Source organism: Nestor notabilis, unplaced genomic scaffold, assembly GCF_000696875.1.
Source record: "Nestor notabilis isolate BGI_N333 unplaced genomic scaffold, ASM69687v1 scaffold19436, whole genome shotgun sequence".
Taxonomy (NCBI): domain Eukaryota; kingdom Metazoa; phylum Chordata; class Aves; order Psittaciformes; family Psittacidae; genus Nestor; species Nestor notabilis.
This window is the reverse complement of record NW_009931772.1, coordinates 19,846-36,830: the sequence shown is the minus strand read 5'-3', so window position 1 is coordinate 36,830 and position 16,985 is coordinate 19,846. Positions and strand designations below refer to the sequence as shown.

Genomic DNA, 16,985 nt, shown 5'->3' with positions numbered 1-16,985 from the left:
GCTAGGCAACGGTATTGTCAGCACAAGGCAAAGTTTGGCACTCCTAGCAGCTGCCTGGGTAGGAAAACAATAATTTCTAACACGCTACTTCATAAATATTTAGCTTTCTGTGCAGGCGATGAACCACTGCAGAGACAAATCCAAGTGAAAATTGGCTGCAGTGCAGACTGTATGGAACCAGCTAACGGGATTCCTGGAGTAGCTCTGCTGGGCAGCAATTCCCTTAGACTAAGGAAGAGGTGCAGCTTCACTGGCACCGGTCTATTTCAGAGCACACCCTTGGAGTGCAGCCCATATATAAGTAGCAGGGGAAGAGCATGAGACCAAGCACAGGGATTCCTAACAAGGTAAGTCAGAGAGAACACAAGATCTGCAGTTTACGACTAACAACCACCCAGGCTTTTAGATGACGTATGAAATTATCCTAGTCATCACATTCAGAGGAACAATGGAAAGGTCACCCCTTCACAACTAGCAGTAGGTGTATTTTTACTCCTTATACTGATACAGCCCATTAACCTTCCAGAATCCTGCAAGCTTTGCCCTCCTGGAAAGCAGCAACCATGCAGAAACATATCCTGACACCTACCTGAGCTGCCAAAGGTGCTGTGGAAGCAGGAGAGAGAGCGGCTTGGTGCAGGTGGTGCAGCACATGCCTGCTGCAGGGAGGATGCCAACTCAACTCAGAACACTATGCAAGATGACTGTCCCCCTTTATTTGATTGTGGAGTCCTGCTGGCTAAGTTAAATGCTGGATTTTTGAAGAGCCTCTCTTCAAATTCACACCATTTAAATGAGGACAGCCTTATAAATTTGGAGATAGAAAATAGAGACTAGATAGAAGGCACATCTCTAACAATCATCCTCCCTGGGCAACAACGTGGTATCTCAGCTAAGAAAGGGAGTCATCAGTCACCTAACCTGTTAGATACCTCAGAGTGAGAGAGAGGAGAGATTAGCACAGTAGGAAGAACCCAAACAGAATGGTTTCTTTTGATCTACAAGGTCACTGCAACTAAAACCTAAGCAACTTCCAGGAGTCAGCATTTGTAACCTATGAGCAAACTCATAAAACGAGTTGAAATGGAGAAAATTGCAACAGAAAGTGTAAGAGGAATTTGCTCTGCATTTCAGGAGAGAAAGTCTTAAATTAAGAATCAGTCTTCCAACACATTCGACAAGACTGATAAAAGGAAATTGATCAACAAGACAGTACAGAAGGAGAAAGGTTCGTATTAAAGTCTGGATGTTCAATTACCTTGGGACACAAGCAAAAATATTGAGGTTGAGAGCATTGCCCTTAAGGACACAAAGCTTCACAGCAAAACCTACATTGAGAAATAAGGACAAGAAAAGCCCCTCACAGTCCCTCATGCCAATATCAATTCTCCTACTGAAATGCCACAACAGGTTTCTAAAGCAGCTTTTCCCAGAGCTTTTTTACACGACACTCAGCATGACACAGGAAGTTGTAATTTGCACCTAAGAGAACAAGAGAACCTTCCTAGTGCCAAACATAACTCCTGCACTACTGAGGTTGTAAACAGACATCAGCTACTTTGACATTTAGAAGAGATATATACCAGTTTAGAGGAGGTATACTGAGGCCATCATTAAATGCAAAACATTTTAATTAATGCACTACTGTAAGCAGATGGATAAAACTCTCATTGAATCATGGAATGGTTTGGGTTTGAAGTGACCTCAAAGCTCATCTAGTTCCAACCCCTTGTCACAGGCAGGGACATCTTCCACTACAGCAGGTTGCTCCAAGCCCCTGTGTCCAACCTGGCCTTGAACACTGCCAGGGATGGGGCAACCACACCACAACAGCTGCAGGTCCACTGCTGACTGTGCTTGGAACGAGGAGTCCAGCTCCTTCTCAGCCTTGCTGATGCTTTGCAGCCTCCTCACCACCTCCTGCAGCTCAGCCAGCTGCAGCAGGAGGAAATCCATCTGGGCACATCATCTGCAGGCAGGTCTGCTGCCTGTCCCTGCCCCAGGAGAAAGCCCTAGACACCTACTGCAGCCTCTCCCTTCAGCAGCTCCGTCTGAGTGGAGGCATCGTCCACCACCAGTGTAGATGGTGCAGACCTCTCCCATGGAGATGCAGCTTTTACTTTCTGATGAGTGCCCATCACTGTTTGCTCTGGTGAGTACCCTGATACTTGTACAAGGAAGACCCAGAGTTAATATTTGCTCCTCCAACACTGGTAAGAGCGTTACGTATCATACAGCACACTATACACTGGTTTTAGCACTATTAACAGAAGCATGTTCATATAAGAACACATACCACCCAGGCCAAACAGCCTGGAATAAACACGGCAGAAACAGACCAAAGAAGAATTTCCTGAATTTTTACTGTTTTCTTTTTGACCAAAATCTTGCCAGTAGTCCATGGTATCCTTCATTTATCTGGCTCCAACCACATCAAGTAGCATATAAGGATCCTCTGGAAGGTAGATGACAAGATTACAGAATGTAGAATCCTTAAATAAGAACAATATAGCTTGGTATCCTCTTAAACCAAGCTCTAAATATGCATAACTTGCTTAAAGTCTTCCAAAAACCTAAAGGCTTGTTAATTGCTTTAAGTGATTACAGACAGACTATATTCCAAATAAACTTTGAACCCACAGAATATCTTAAGCTGTTTATGATCTATCAGCTCTTCCAATGGTTTAGACAACTTAAGATGTTAGGAGCCTATGGGGAAGAGCAAATTGCTTAAGCCTTCTAAGGCCTTAAACATCTTAAACTGCTACAAGTCTCAAAAGCCAAAGTCACTCTTTAGTCATCTTTGAACTTCCATTAGCTTTTTAGTAGGAACTAGCATTTATGCTGATTCAAAAGCAACTTCCAAGTAGGCTTGTTTTGTAGATCTTATGCCAACAAACTAAACAAGGAAAATGCATTTAGAATGGGAGGAATCAACTTCAAAATAAATGTTTTAAATTAGCAAGCATAACAAATGCTTTCTTTTTTTTAATAGAACATTGTGATGTGCACATGTAAAGCTGCCAAGCTCCAGAACCAAGATCTTGGCTTGGTCTAATCTCAATGAGATCCACAGGGCAAGCCAAATTTTGTATTTTTTTTAATCTTTAGCAGCTTTGAAATTAGCCAGCTAAAAAGTGTTCTGTTTGGCACACGGGAAACCTGCTTCAAAGCAAAACAAAACAAGAAAAAAGGACAAAAGTTGACAAAAACCCCAAATCCACAATTATCATTCCAATTGCAGTTTGCAGACATTGAGCTGAGCCCATTCACAGAACCAGATAGACTGAGGGTTTAAAAAAAGGAAAGAAAATGAAGAAGACAATGGCTATTTGCTAGCTGGATTCACTACAGTCCTGCTGGAAAATACAGGCATAAGGGACAAGAAATGAAACTCCACAAATAAAGTAGATCAAAGACCGGAAAATTAAAGATGATCTTATTGGAAAGCCAAGGGAGTAAACAACTGAAGAAGGAAGGTCTAGTATAGACCTGCTGAGAAAAGGAAGGAGAGCGGGAGGGACTAGTGCTGCTGAGGAGGGTAAAGACATTGTAAAAATAAACATGAGAAAAATGGTATTAGAATTAAAAAAGGTCTGTTCATCAGTGAGGCTGAGGGCAAAAACTAATGGTGACTCAAAACGGACGAGATGCTGAATTTTCTCTCTGAAGTCTCCATTTAAAAAACATCCAAGGGTACTTACGCAATTAGGGAGCAAGAAAAGAAGCCGGATAGAGCAGCTAGTTGCACTCATTAAGAATATTAGAGACATAAAAGAAGAATAATAATAAAATAAGTTAATTTTTGAGCCATTCACACCTGATTTTTAATTACAACAAACCAAGGAGGTGACAAAAGGCCAAAAAAGCCACGTTAGCAGCATTCTTTGAAAAGAAAGCCATCCTTAAATTGACAATTACTTTCTCCTAAGCCTAGCTTTTATCCTTAAAGGCAGTAATATAACAAAGAGAAAAAAGGAGATATGAAACAATGAAAGAGTGAGCTCCATGCAGTAGGCAGTAAGTTAAATGATAGCATGAAATTTAATTGCTTTTGTAGATAGAATTAGAAAAAAGGGAAGGAAGAAAAGGCGGCAGGTGTGATCTGAATAGATTTAAGTGAAGCATTTGGTAAGTGTTCTTTGAGTACATGACCATGCTCTTACCCAATCCAAGAACCTGTAAGGAGCTGCAGAAGCCTGGTGACACAGTACACAAACTGGTAAGCAGTGGGCAAAGTTTCTTTAACACAGAGCTCTGTGCCAAGTTTCCTTTCTCGTGGTAGAAAATAAATGTCACTAACTAGTCAGTGCTTCAGCACATCCTGAAGAATTGGGTGAGGGAAATGAACTTGCTAATAACTGAAGACTTAAAGCAGCTCTCAAAATTCATCTCTAGGATTCATAGACATATTAAGTGGAATTTTATGAGGGCATCTTCCACCTAATGCCATCATTCACCCGGGATATCAAATTCACATGGAGAAACAGAAATGGAATAAAAAACAGTTTCAGAATGGAAATACTATTTCAAGCCTCTGTATTACCATTCTGCTTCTCCTGCATCTGTAATGACTGAGCCTCTTGGCACTCGGGATACTTGGGCATCCCTGCACTAGTTGGAAACAATTAATTTCAGTTTTTTCTTAAATGCACAAATAACAAAATCCAAATATAAGCTTTCAGGATGCATCTTTAGTGCAGAATTGTCCAATCTTCCCCCTTTTCAGTCATTTTATCAATGAAAATGATCTTTTCTTCTCATTTAGAAAATTCAATGTATCATGTGGCTAAAAGTCCAGGGCATGCATTCACTTAACTCAGCCCATGGTCAAAGGCCACTGTGAAGATGCTGCCTTTCAAAAGGCCTTTTGCAGGGAGAACTCAGACATCACCAGGCTCTCCAGCCACCCCAGTTAACAGTTGTGAGCACATTCCCTCTGCAGGGTTGCTAATATCCCTGTTACACATGAAGGAAGACAGCTCCTCCTTCTGTCTCATTGTTTACTCCATCCTCCAGAAGCTATTCTTAAAAGGCAAACAATACACCAGGGCATATGCTGCTGGGGGGCATCACTTCTAGAGGCTGAAAAGCCTAATGGAGCCAGCCAGCAGAGACACAGCTGGATAGATTACCATCTCTTTACCAGCATGGATAACTAGATACAGACATATTGTCCCCATTACTAGAGGATATGCAATTCTCAAGGGGAGGGGAAAAGCCAGGATTGGTATGGACAGACAATTGCAACGATCCTCTGCAACACAAATTTATTGTGAAGACAATTACATAGGATAGGAATAGGGATTCATTGTGAAGAAATAGGAATTTAGGAATAGGCATAGGAATTTATTGTGAAGAGACTTTTCCCAGAATAATTTCACATTAGAGGCAGATCTCACCACAAAGAATTAAAATATGCACACTGCATAGCACTGAATCAGTTTGAGACTTTCCACACCTACTTCCCAATGAGAGAATTCCAAGGGATGCTGCCTCTGAACCAGATGCTCAGGGAGTATTTTAATTCCATTACCAGAGGCTCAATCTGCTGAAGAAATCCTTCCTCTCCTGTGGATGCCTGCATTACACAGCTAGCCCTAAACAAGGTGTTTTCAGTGCTTGATTTTGAAACAATTTTCTCAGAACACAGAAGTTTTTGGATTAGTATTTTCAAAAGCATGTGGGCAGTGAGCCCGTCCAGAACCTGCTTCTCAGCATGGGGTGGGTATGAGGTGATTCTACTGTACAAGACACTGTGGATTTCAATACATGCTGCTAAATCCAAAGATTCAGGAACTGAATCAAAACTTGAACTATTTAGAGCCAAGAAAGATGCACAAAACTTCACTGAGCACTAGAACTGGTCACAGATACAGAGGATGTCAGGCAACATATGGCAGGGGAGAAGCAGCCATGGGGAGGCTAACAAAAAGCACTAGCAGGACACGGAAAAGTCAGTGTGCTGCAGGATAGCAGAGGAGTGAGGGGAATTCACAGGGCTCTGTACCACCTCCTGTGACAGACCTCCAAGCCACAGTGAATGATAGATGGTAGTTCACTTAGTTTGCTAAGTGGAGTATGCTACTCAAGTGGTGTGCCTAAAGGCATTCCTTTAGGGTCTCCCAATAAACATCACTGTCATGAATTTAGTGTCTTGATTTTTCTCAATGGTGCCCACCCTTTAAAACATGGCAGCCTCTGAGCCTTTCGATACGACACTTCTGGACTGAACACGAACTCCTTGAAACTCATCCAAAAAGCCCAGACTACCACGTGTTAATGTGAAGCCATGTGCAAGCAGAGAGCAGACTCATGATCTAATACATAAGCAAGTCTATCAGTTGGCAACCATCTGTACACTGAATCACTACAAGAGTGAACTACAGGACCCTCAAAGAAGGAACGGGCTGTCACAACCTCATATAGTCTGCAATCTGTTTCCAATCCACATAGGAGGTTTTTTTTGCAGGAATCTCAGACCTGAGTACCCTTGCTCCAGCCTAGCATCACTGCAACTGCTCAAAAAGCAACAAGACAAGCATGTAGCATCCCCCAAAGACCCTTGCACTGCCTATGATCTACTCAATTCCATTCATTACTCCATGAATATTCAGGATTGATGAGGTTTTCAAATGGAAAAGAAAGATCAAACTTGGGAAATTAACTTGCTTGTCCTGTTGGTCACTTGCAGAGCAAGTTCCTGTCCCACAGGAACCCAGTCCCCTGCGTTCTTTCACACAGACTGTTCCTCAAAAGGGCAGTAATTCAGCATTTCAGGAAAAGTAGGCAAAATTTTAAACAGGTCATAGAGCCCTGCTCCAAAATGAATAGTTTATTTGTTTGCAAGTGAAACCAGCAGCTAAATAAGCAAAAGACAAGAACATAAGTAGGACAGGCAGACTGCTGAACATCTGCTCTAACACCTTTGCTGTTCATTATGCTTACTTAGGATAGTATTTATTCACTGACATTGGGATCTCTGAGTTTTCAACACAAGTCTGTATTTAATCTGCATATTCAAACGTATTAAGAAACAACCTAAGTTGGTTGGACTTTGACTGTTTGGGAAAGGAGAAACTTTCCTGATGTTACATTAAAAGTTTCTTCCAACTTAATCACACAAATAGCACAATTTAGTGAGCCAGGAGTCACCCCGAAATCTAAGGAAGCCTAAGGAATCCTTTACTCCCCACAGTACAACCCTGCTCAGGGTTGTATCTTTTGCTAATATTTATTCTATCCTCATAGCTATTATTTTGGCTTATGAATTCCAGTCTCTTACAAACTTCTTTCAGGCCCATTAGGTGCATTTCCAAGTGTGGATGGGCACTGCTGTCACCACCTCACCTCCCTACAGCACAACAGCTCTGAGAGCCAACTTATCAACACCTGTTTAGACGCGGATCTTGGGTTTAAAATACTGAGAACTGCCTCACAGCTCAGAGGTCCAGTTCCACCCCCAGTCTCAAGTACTCAAGTCATACCCTTGTCTCTCTGCAAGCCAGCCAAGCTGCGTCTCTGAACAGCCAAGCCTTTTGCACCCACCCAACCACTGAACAGGCTACTGCAGAAATCAGTTGGTTAGCACCTTCCTATAGTTTGCAAACACAACCCAGTCACAGTCAGTTTACGATTCTCTGTTGTCTAATAAAAAGTATATATATATATTCAGATAGTTCTCCTTTCTTGGAGATTTATGGCAGGCTATATAACCCCTCCTTTTCAGCCCAGCTAAAAACCCCAAGCTGCAGGTTTGCTGAGCTAAAAATGCTCCACTGACCCCACTAGCAGCTACTTGTCCCCGCCCTACCAGTTCAAAATCAGTTCTGAATATGGATATGCAAATTTCAAACTGTTCCAGCTTATGCACTTAGTGTTTTCTACAGTGATACTAACATTTTGCTATCTCTGCTATTAAGCATCTTGTGTCTCATCCTAGTACTAATCTTTTTGTTTTTATAGCCTCATATATTGATGGCTTAATCACCTACAATCAACTAAAACCTCAGGTCTTTCTCCTCCTCTGTCATTTTAACTACTCAGCTCAGTGTTATTAGTCACTAAGTGCACTTGGTACTAATAAGTTCTCATTTCTATAGCTCCAGTCACTTCCAAGGCAATCCAATTCTTGTGCAATACTCTGATCTTTCTCTGCAATGACACGGCTTAATGTCACGTCCTCTGCAAATTTATTCAGTGCACCCTGACAAGGTTTTAGTGTAAATAGTATTAATAACCAGCCCCAGAACAGGTTCTTAAGGAAGTCCATTAATGACCTCTTTTGTGACAGAGTCCAGCTCTCAGTCGTGTTGTAATTCTTTCCTTTCGCCAGGCCTTTACCTGCTTTCTACCAGATCTTATTCTAATCCTAATTCTTTACAAATTAACTACATTTACTGTAGTTCCAACATGGAAACTACTTAGTTACTAAAACACAGAGGTATTAGACCTGGAGCAAGTCCTTAGTTGATCCTTTAATTAAAAAGACCAACCTGCTATACTCCACCTTAGTCAAATCACAATGCATTCGATCCTGCTTTTCATGGGTTTAATTTTCCTTGCCTTCAAAATATACTAAATAAATCTGCGTACCAAGTTCACATCATGGATTGCCAACATAACCTGACCTTCCCCATTTCCATCTGCAACAAAAGCTGCCATCAGTGCTACCCCAACTCATCAATATAGTCCAAAACAGTTGATTTTAATTACTGCTTCTTTACAACTCTGGAAGGACTACTTGCACTGCTTCTCATTATGAGCCCATGGAGCAAGTTATGCCTTTTTTTGACCAGCTTGTGTTTGCAGAATACTCATCTCATTTTCCCTAAGCACATGCTTTTCAAATCCTGTATTTGAGGCAGAGGTGCTGTTTCAACCTGTTTACGTGATCCCTGTAGTACTTGGGTTTCAAATGCCTCCAGTGTACGTGGGAATAAAGACCCAGGGAATTATAACCCTCTCCATTGTTTGCTACTGACCTCCATTTTCTTTGCCAAATTAGAAGAGTGGAGGTGTTTTCAGCAGTACAGTGTTTTCTTGATCCCTGCTGTTTGCTAGGCTAGCCCCCATACAGTACGCTATCAACTGCTGAAACCTTTATTTAGTATTTCTCTTCCTCTGTATTACTGTGTATGGAAGCTACACCACTGATTTTCATCTTTCTCCTTCACTTCTCAAATTAAAGTCAACACATATGCCAACCTCAAACCAAGTCTATTAAGCCAAGAACGACTGAGATGGCACCTACATGTCAGGGTTTTTCCCTTCTCCGAGGATCTTCCAAGTAGGTATGTGGCAGACATCACAGCCACAAGCCACTTCTGCTCTATGCACTTCTGACCACTCGTGTTCTCATGTTAGAGCCTCAATGCAAATCATTGAGCTCGGTGAATATCTACACCTTCATGCAGTTTTGTAAGCCATCCTGGCTGTTATTGGTCTATAAAATGGTGCAGTCAAGAACAGAACATATGAGGTGTCCTGCTCCAAAAAGAACCCATCAGAACATGTGAGGTCTGCACCAGAAGCTTCAAACCAACAGCAAGAAACCTGTTGAAGCATACCTGTCAAACCACCAAGAAATCTCCCACCTCTACAGCCACCTTGTTTCACATTCATATAAACAATTTTATTTTTGTTGGAATGGTTGCATGATTGTTGCTGGAATAGAAGTATGGAGACAGAAGAGTACCCTAGCAAGATGGTGTGCTAAGAAGGTTTCACAGAGATGCTGCAGAAGGACTGACAGTGCTTCTATAACACACCACGAAAGCTTACCTGTTGTGTCTCTAATTGGTGAGGTGCCAAGTAGAGACATGCCACTTAGCCTGGGGCTACTGCAAGCACCAGAATGGATACCTAGTGTAGCGTGTGGCAAGCCAGGAGAGTCAGACCTAGCTCAACTCTGCAGCATTCAGTCAAAGCATCCCTTCCCAGGGAGACTTCATTTCCCTCGGTTCTCATTCAAGTTCATCTCATGAGCCATAATCAGTAGACTAGATCTTATCACTTCTCTATACTGACAATAACTTAGAACAACTTTGGAGTTTGAGAAGAGCCATTATTCCTGAGTAACTCTGCTTAGAAAGTACAGCAACTGTTCTTGAAGAAAGCCACTTATCCTGGAAGAGTGATTATAGCTTATTCCATAATAATATCTTGTAGAACTTCGTGTATAAATAAGGCCTTGATGAAAGATTATGTTCAAGGGAACAAGAGGGCTGTTTGAAGAGCACTGGCATTCTGTGTGACTGAAATTGGTCCAATCTGAATTCCAGCCACAGATTTCACCAGAAGGCTGTACTGAATTAGTCACTATTACAATTGTATGTATTTATTCAGATTTAAGAGAGTGGTTCTACACTGACCATGAGAGTCTCCTCAACCACCACGACTGATCTCACGCACAACAGATGGAATCCACATGCATGTGGTAAGATCCCGAGCAGTGCTGCAAGGTTTTACCTGCCAGCTTTTAAGTTACAAGGAGTTTCAACAAGTGAAGCATAGCCCAAAAGAATACCAAGGTAAATAACTGAAGCAGAGAAATCCCATAAGTGTTCCTGCAGCGTAAAAGAAACACTGCTCCAAAAGAAGCACTTGCACAACACAATGGAGAAAAGGGTCTCAATAAAGTATGGTGCAGACTCCCCAAGAACACTGCTCAGATAGTCATCATCAGTGTCACATCATGTTTAAATTAGCTTGTGTTTAATTGCAAGTTTACAAAGGAGCAGTTACACCCTTCCTGGCGCTGTACAAATAAAAGAGAGCTCAAGACTACACATCACAACATTGCACTTTAAAGTGAGAACCAAAACAATTCACTGGCTTGCTCATAATCATGACAAAAATCTTTGTAGTTCATAGAATCTCATGCTTGAGTACTGTAATAAGCATTCAATATCTCTAGGTTAGCAGCTTTCAAGCTGGTTGGTGGACACCAAGTGGTCCATGAAAGCTGAGGAAAGCAAGCATATCACTAACAGCTCAAATTTGCTCTTCTCGTTGGAAACTTTTAAAGGTCCATAAATCCAGAGAGACTGAGACATATGTAAAACAATGGATCCAGAAAGCCAAGGAAGACATGGGCAGTAATATGAGCTTATGAGATGCACTTCAGAAAGCCTAGGAAGTTCATAATCAACAAAACAAACACTGTTTGCAAGAGATTCAGGTAAACACTTGTGGCAGTCCAAAAACATTATTAGGAGTTGGGTTTTTTGGTTACCTCAAGCGAAATGCCCCAGGCAGTGAAAAGCCATCATATCCCCACTGCTGTAAGAACAGAACAGCCAAAGCAGTTGTATCTGCATGTAAAGCAAGCACTTACTCTGGTCGGCAAATCACCAGGTCCCCTTTGTTGGTGCCATACGCCAATCCCAGGCCTGGCTCAGGCAGCCAGCGAGCAGAGTTGATGCTGACATGTCTTCTCTGGTCGGCAGGCATTGGGTACAGAACATTGAACACTCTCTGGAAAGAATAACAGGAGATTACTTGATGGGACAATACAAGGCAGGAGAGCCAAGGAGGCTGAAGTACTGTTCAATCTCCCTGCAGCAGCACAGCTGGCCAACACGACTACAACACTTTACAGGATGTTGCAAGAACCCATGAATCCAGCAGTGAAAGTAAGCTAGAAATGTACATACATGTGTCCTTAAGTGTTTAACAGACTGACTGGCACACAGCTGTGGAGTAGAAGAAATTCTTCCCCTGGGAGAACATGCATGTCACTCAGTGGGCTGCCCAGTCCTTCTATTCAAACTAATTAAAGTGATGGGGACAAGTGGTATAGTCATTAGAAAGCAGGCGGGACAGCTGGGGCTCTTCTGGCCTTCACCTTTCGTCTCAACTCATTAGTGTGGAACAGGAAGCCAGCAAATACGTGGGGGCTTTCATGCATCAGAAAGTTTCCTTCAGCATCAAAAGTTTATTGTTGCTAAGCCAAGCTTTACGCAAAAATAATATACAATTCTCTCCTTTTTCAAACATTTAAACAGCCTCCTGACAATGTTTCAGAGTTTGACCAACCCCCACACCAACAGTGCATGGAAGAAAATTAAAACCCCATAGTTCAGGTCCCCTTCTGACACTATTCATTTTACCTGCAGTAAGGTAAGACACTGAAGAGCTGCTAAGATTGCAGGTAGTTAGCACAGCAGCAGCTGAATGAAATCCCTGTGCACATGAAGGACCAACAGCAAGCTCTGCTTTCTCGTCTGCACTAGCTTGGTTTACAAATCGTATGAGCTTGAAAAGCAAGAAGGTTGAAGTGGAGCATTATACCTTCAAGAAGCTAATGTCTTTCGTACGGCACAGTGCTTTCCTGCACCCTGACATCCAGCAACCAGAACTGACAACACTGACAACACTCCATTTAGCTAGAAAATATGACACATGTAGATCATGAAAACAAAGGTATAGGAAGTGGAAAGAGGGGTAGTGAATTAGTTTGGCTACCAGGATTAGGGACAAGCTGTGTCAGTGGACTGGGCCATCAGAACATATTCCATCAGAACCTTTCTGCCAAAGGGCAGAACTGAAGACTGCATTTACAACTCCAAATCATTAACAGAATTTCTGCAAAATTGATGTAGGATTTAAACCTGAAATCACTGCAGTTAACACAGACTTCCAATCTAGAGTTTCAATGGGGTAAGTCCCAGGTGAAAGATGTGTTTTACATTAGATTTTAATGGTGAGCAACCACCCACCCATCACAAAACTTATTTTCCAGACTCCTAAGAAAAGAGGATGGTGCTGGACTAGAAAGCAGGGAATGAAAAGAGGATGTGCTTGAACAACAGGATAAAGGTAGATGGGAATGCAGGTCAACTTCTGCACTACTGAGGTGGCCTGAAGTAATAATTAGAATTCTTGTGGGTGGGACTCATCAGCTACCACAACAAACTGGGGCTGTTTTTGTCTCTGTAGTTCTATCGCCCACCCCACATCTTGTGTTTGACAACCTGTCTGACGCAGAGACCACCTAACTGTATGCCCTCCAACAGCTAGCACCCAGAACCTTCATCTCAAACATCATAATGCAAAGTAAGTCAGAGCAAAACAATATAGCTACATTATGTCCTGTCATCAGCAACACAATTTAACCTCTCCTCCGAGGAGGCCACCACATTAGAGGAGAAAATGTCCTTAAGGATTTCTCTGTGTGACAGAAGCTGGTCACTCTTCACCCTGGCTATCACTCAGCAGTCAGTGTGTGCAGACAAGCTTGGTGTTTGGATGGAAGGAACAGGTCCTTACAAGTTTATCTAGATCTTACCCATCTTTATCATGGAAGAAAAAGAACTGGGAAAAAAAAAAGGATTAGATGTATGATGCTAACACCTGTTACCATGGAGATTACGGTGCACTCTGATGGGAAGACTGGATTTTGAGGAGGAGGAGGAAGGAGGGGAAAGGGAGGGGTCTGCCAGAGCTGGAAGCATAAATTCATAAAATAAGCATTCCAAAACTCCCAAGAACTGCAAGGGTTTTCCATCACATCCTTCTTCGGCAAGTCAGAAATGGCTCCTCTCCTCCTGAGAGTGGCATCACAAGGTATCACAGCTTGAGAAGCTGCCTTCTTGGCTAGCCACAAGCTCTCCTCCATGGGCAGGGCAGTTTGCAGAGCCGCTGTCCCACATGCTCCCCAAGCAGCCAAGCCAAGGGGGGAGACCTGCCTGCTACAGCTGAGTAAATAGCACCTCATGGAAAGTGCTGCCAAGGACACGGGTCTGGTTCTGACAACCTGCAAACATGTTGGCTGAGGGCAGAATCCCAGAGACAAGATGGCTTAACATTTCTGCGTAAGAATAGTCGCTTCATCACTCCACTCCATTCACTTCCAAACAGCTTGTCATGCTGAAGAGCTCCCCTCCCCTGCTGCTTCCCACTCCCACGCTAATGGGACAACTCCATGCAGTGTTAAGGGTGATGACATCCGTGCATGTGGTAATTAGTACATAAAAAGAGAAAGCAGCTGTACTGGCATAATCACCATTCGCAGCAGTAACCAGGACCCGGCTAATCAATCTGATGCAGTCATACAGACTGGCTCTGGCAATTGCATCCATTAGCAAGACCCCCTACTCTATCTGCAGATTAAAGTTTCTTCAACATCGGCAGGTCCCTCTCTTCAAAGAGGGTCAGAAGCCTGCCAGGAAGCATTATTCTCCATAGATCACAGCTAATTCCTCTTGGCTTTTTTTTCTTGTCTTTTCGTTTCCATTGCTAAATCGTACAAAAAGTTACTGAGCTATTTCAACCAAAGAAGCCAGGCTGAAAACATACCACAGAGTGACCACAACTCTTTGCCAGTGGGATTGTCCATGCTTTCTAGTTCTAAGCTTTTAGGATTAATATTCAAGTTATTACAGGAATCCTACACTAACATGATTCTCCAGCTTCTAGGTCAAGACATCGCTGCCAACCTTCAGACACTCTTAAAACTATCAATACACATGCATAAACTTGGTAATTCACCACTTCCCTCTGAATAGGTCCATAGTTGCAGGCCGTATGTAACATCCATATTGATGGCCAAGGCTTCAAGAACCACTGTTGTAGAAATCCACAAATCTTTAAGCTGCTCACCACACTGTACTACAGCCTCCTGAGAGTTTATTTTAATAGGGTGGCATTTTCATTTAGGAGAGATATTGTATTGCACCACACTTTATAAGCCCATAACCACTGCCAGTAGTCACAGCAAGCTTCCAGGCTCTTCACCACAACCAATGTCAAACTTGCTCTTACCATCCCTACACCACTGATTCAATAATACACAGCCACACCATTAGATGTGGTGAGTCAGCATTTTGTGAAGTTGGCAGTTGTGCTTGTTTACAGATGCTGTACTGAAATAGAGGTTTGAATGGCATGTTTCTCTAACTATAAACACTGTGAAGTCTGAGGAGTGGGAGCTTCAGAACATCCCTATGGAAGCTTAAGCTCAAACAGGCAACGTAAGTATAGCAAGCTGTTCTTTTCTTGGCAACAACAAACATTGAAATGTCATTTCAGCAGGCAAGAAAGGTCCTACCCCTTCCCTTCAGGGGATCCAACCTGGATTACACTGAACAGTTGCTTGACTTGTGCATATGTTTGTAGAAAACCCTATCTCGGGTGATCTCCCCACGCTACGCACACACTTCTGTCATTTCAGGGACTCCATCTCTCCTGTGAGTTCAGGGAATGTCAGCAAGATTAAAAAGTCGTCTTCTAGAAATACCAAAACTGACTAGGTAACCAAGCTTCCACACAAAAGAAGCAATACTCACTAAAGAAAGAGCTGGTTGCTTCCATTCTACATCCCTGTAATCATGAACTGTTTGGTTGACTAATTCATGTCTGCACTTCTCTCTTTTCAAGAAGAGCACTAGAAGCAACTACTTAACTCTTTGGCGTGCCTTTTCCATCCTCCCTCATCAGGAGTGGGCAGTTACATCATCTGCTGAACTCCCTAAAGCTCATTTCATCACTTCACAGACACTTCTTCAATGTTGAAGAAAGCAGAGAAAGCAGGGCTGTAAGGCATGTGCTGTGCAAAGGCCACCTCAAGTCCACTGCTGCTGCTCCCCCTCCAACTTGTCACTGCTGGCACATCAGTACTGTAGCACTTGTCACAGCCACCACTTAGGTATTAAACTTAGGTATTTATATTTACTTACAGCAGAGAGCTAAGGAGAGGCTGCATCACAATCAACAGCCTCAAGGAATCTTTCCCAGTGATCCCTTTCTCGCCTTCAAGCTGCTGTACTTACGTAGGAAGAAGGGGGCCCAGGGCACAACACTCAAGCACAGAGCTTAATCTGTACCTGCCCTGGAAGAGTAAGAAAACTTTCTGCTAAAAGCCTAGTTATTGACTTAGTGCTTCCCTTTTCCCCTCCTGCTCCGTCCCAGGGACGCTGCTGCTGTTTAATAAAGCTCTTCCATTTCCACCTCTCCCCTCCATTTCTGGGGGGTGCCAACATTAAAAAGCTGGAGAGAGCAATTGCCAGGATCCTGTCAGTCATCAGAGGAGCAGCAGGCTGCCCTAAGCCTCTGCTACTGCTGCCAGTTGGCAACAGTGCTGCACTGGTCCAAACAGCACCATGCTTGGCCAAAGCAGAGGCACCACGTCCTCTGCCCAGCTGTCTCTTTGCTCAAGGCCTTCCCACCACGAAGGAGAGTAATGAAAAGCAGGGGAGTGCTGAACATTACTTGTTTGGCAGAGTGGCACCTTTCTTCTCTCTGGCACATAAGAAAGAGAAAACATGTTTTGAAGCTGGAAGAGAAGAGAATGCTGGCACAAGCCAACATTCTGAGGGAAACTCAGCAGGAATACTTGCTTGTTATCTTTTTAAATTCAATGGAGACATTTCTGCTCTTAACTAGATGCAATGCCTTTCAAGATGCCAATACATTTCAAGCAATTACCTTTGCTTAGCCCAAGCAGTATGTTGGGCTCTTAGATTAGCCTTGATAAAGGCTGCATGGGGAGGGGGTGCAGATGTTCTCTTGTTTACATGGGGAAATCTTGTCATCCAAGAAGCTCCATCCTGACAGGTAAAGGAAGAGGAAAGCCTGAAGGTGACCAGGTTTATCAGGCATCAGCCTAAAAATGTAATTATTAATTTTTCAACAGAATCAACGCTGTCACCAGAGGCTGACTGACCATGAAAACACACAAGAGAAACATCTAACGTGCTAAACCAAACCTCTTACATGTGCTAAAGAAACCTCTTACAGGGAGGACTGTTAAAATCCACAGTTTCACAGCTTCAGAAAGGTAGCACTTATCTCTGCTGGATGGGTATAGCTGTCCTGGCAGCTCATGTTCATACCTCGTGCCTGCACAGACATAAAGTTTATGTTGGTAAACAGTGCTCTTCATATGGATACAGGCTATACCACCAAAGTAATTGTAGAGGCTGCACAGCTTTGCCAATGTACCTGCAGCTATACTAGATCCTTCAGCCAGCACGGCTACGTCA

The 16,985-nt window shown here is 42.9% G+C and overlaps 1 protein-coding gene across 1 annotated transcript in view; it reads right to left on the bottom strand.

The window, feature by feature from the left end:
• LOC104406936 (activating molecule in BECN1-regulated autophagy protein 1-like) overlaps positions 1-16,985 on the bottom strand; it is a gene marked incomplete at its 5' end in the record, with an annotated part of 52,999 nt that overhangs the window by 16,777 nt on the left and 19,237 nt on the right. Inside the window, one exon of the mRNA XM_010016061.1 lies at positions 11,339-11,478. Within this exon, the coding sequence (XP_010014363.1) occupies positions 11,339-11,478 (140 nt within the window). The remainder of the gene's footprint in view (positions 1-11,338; positions 11,479-16,985) is intronic.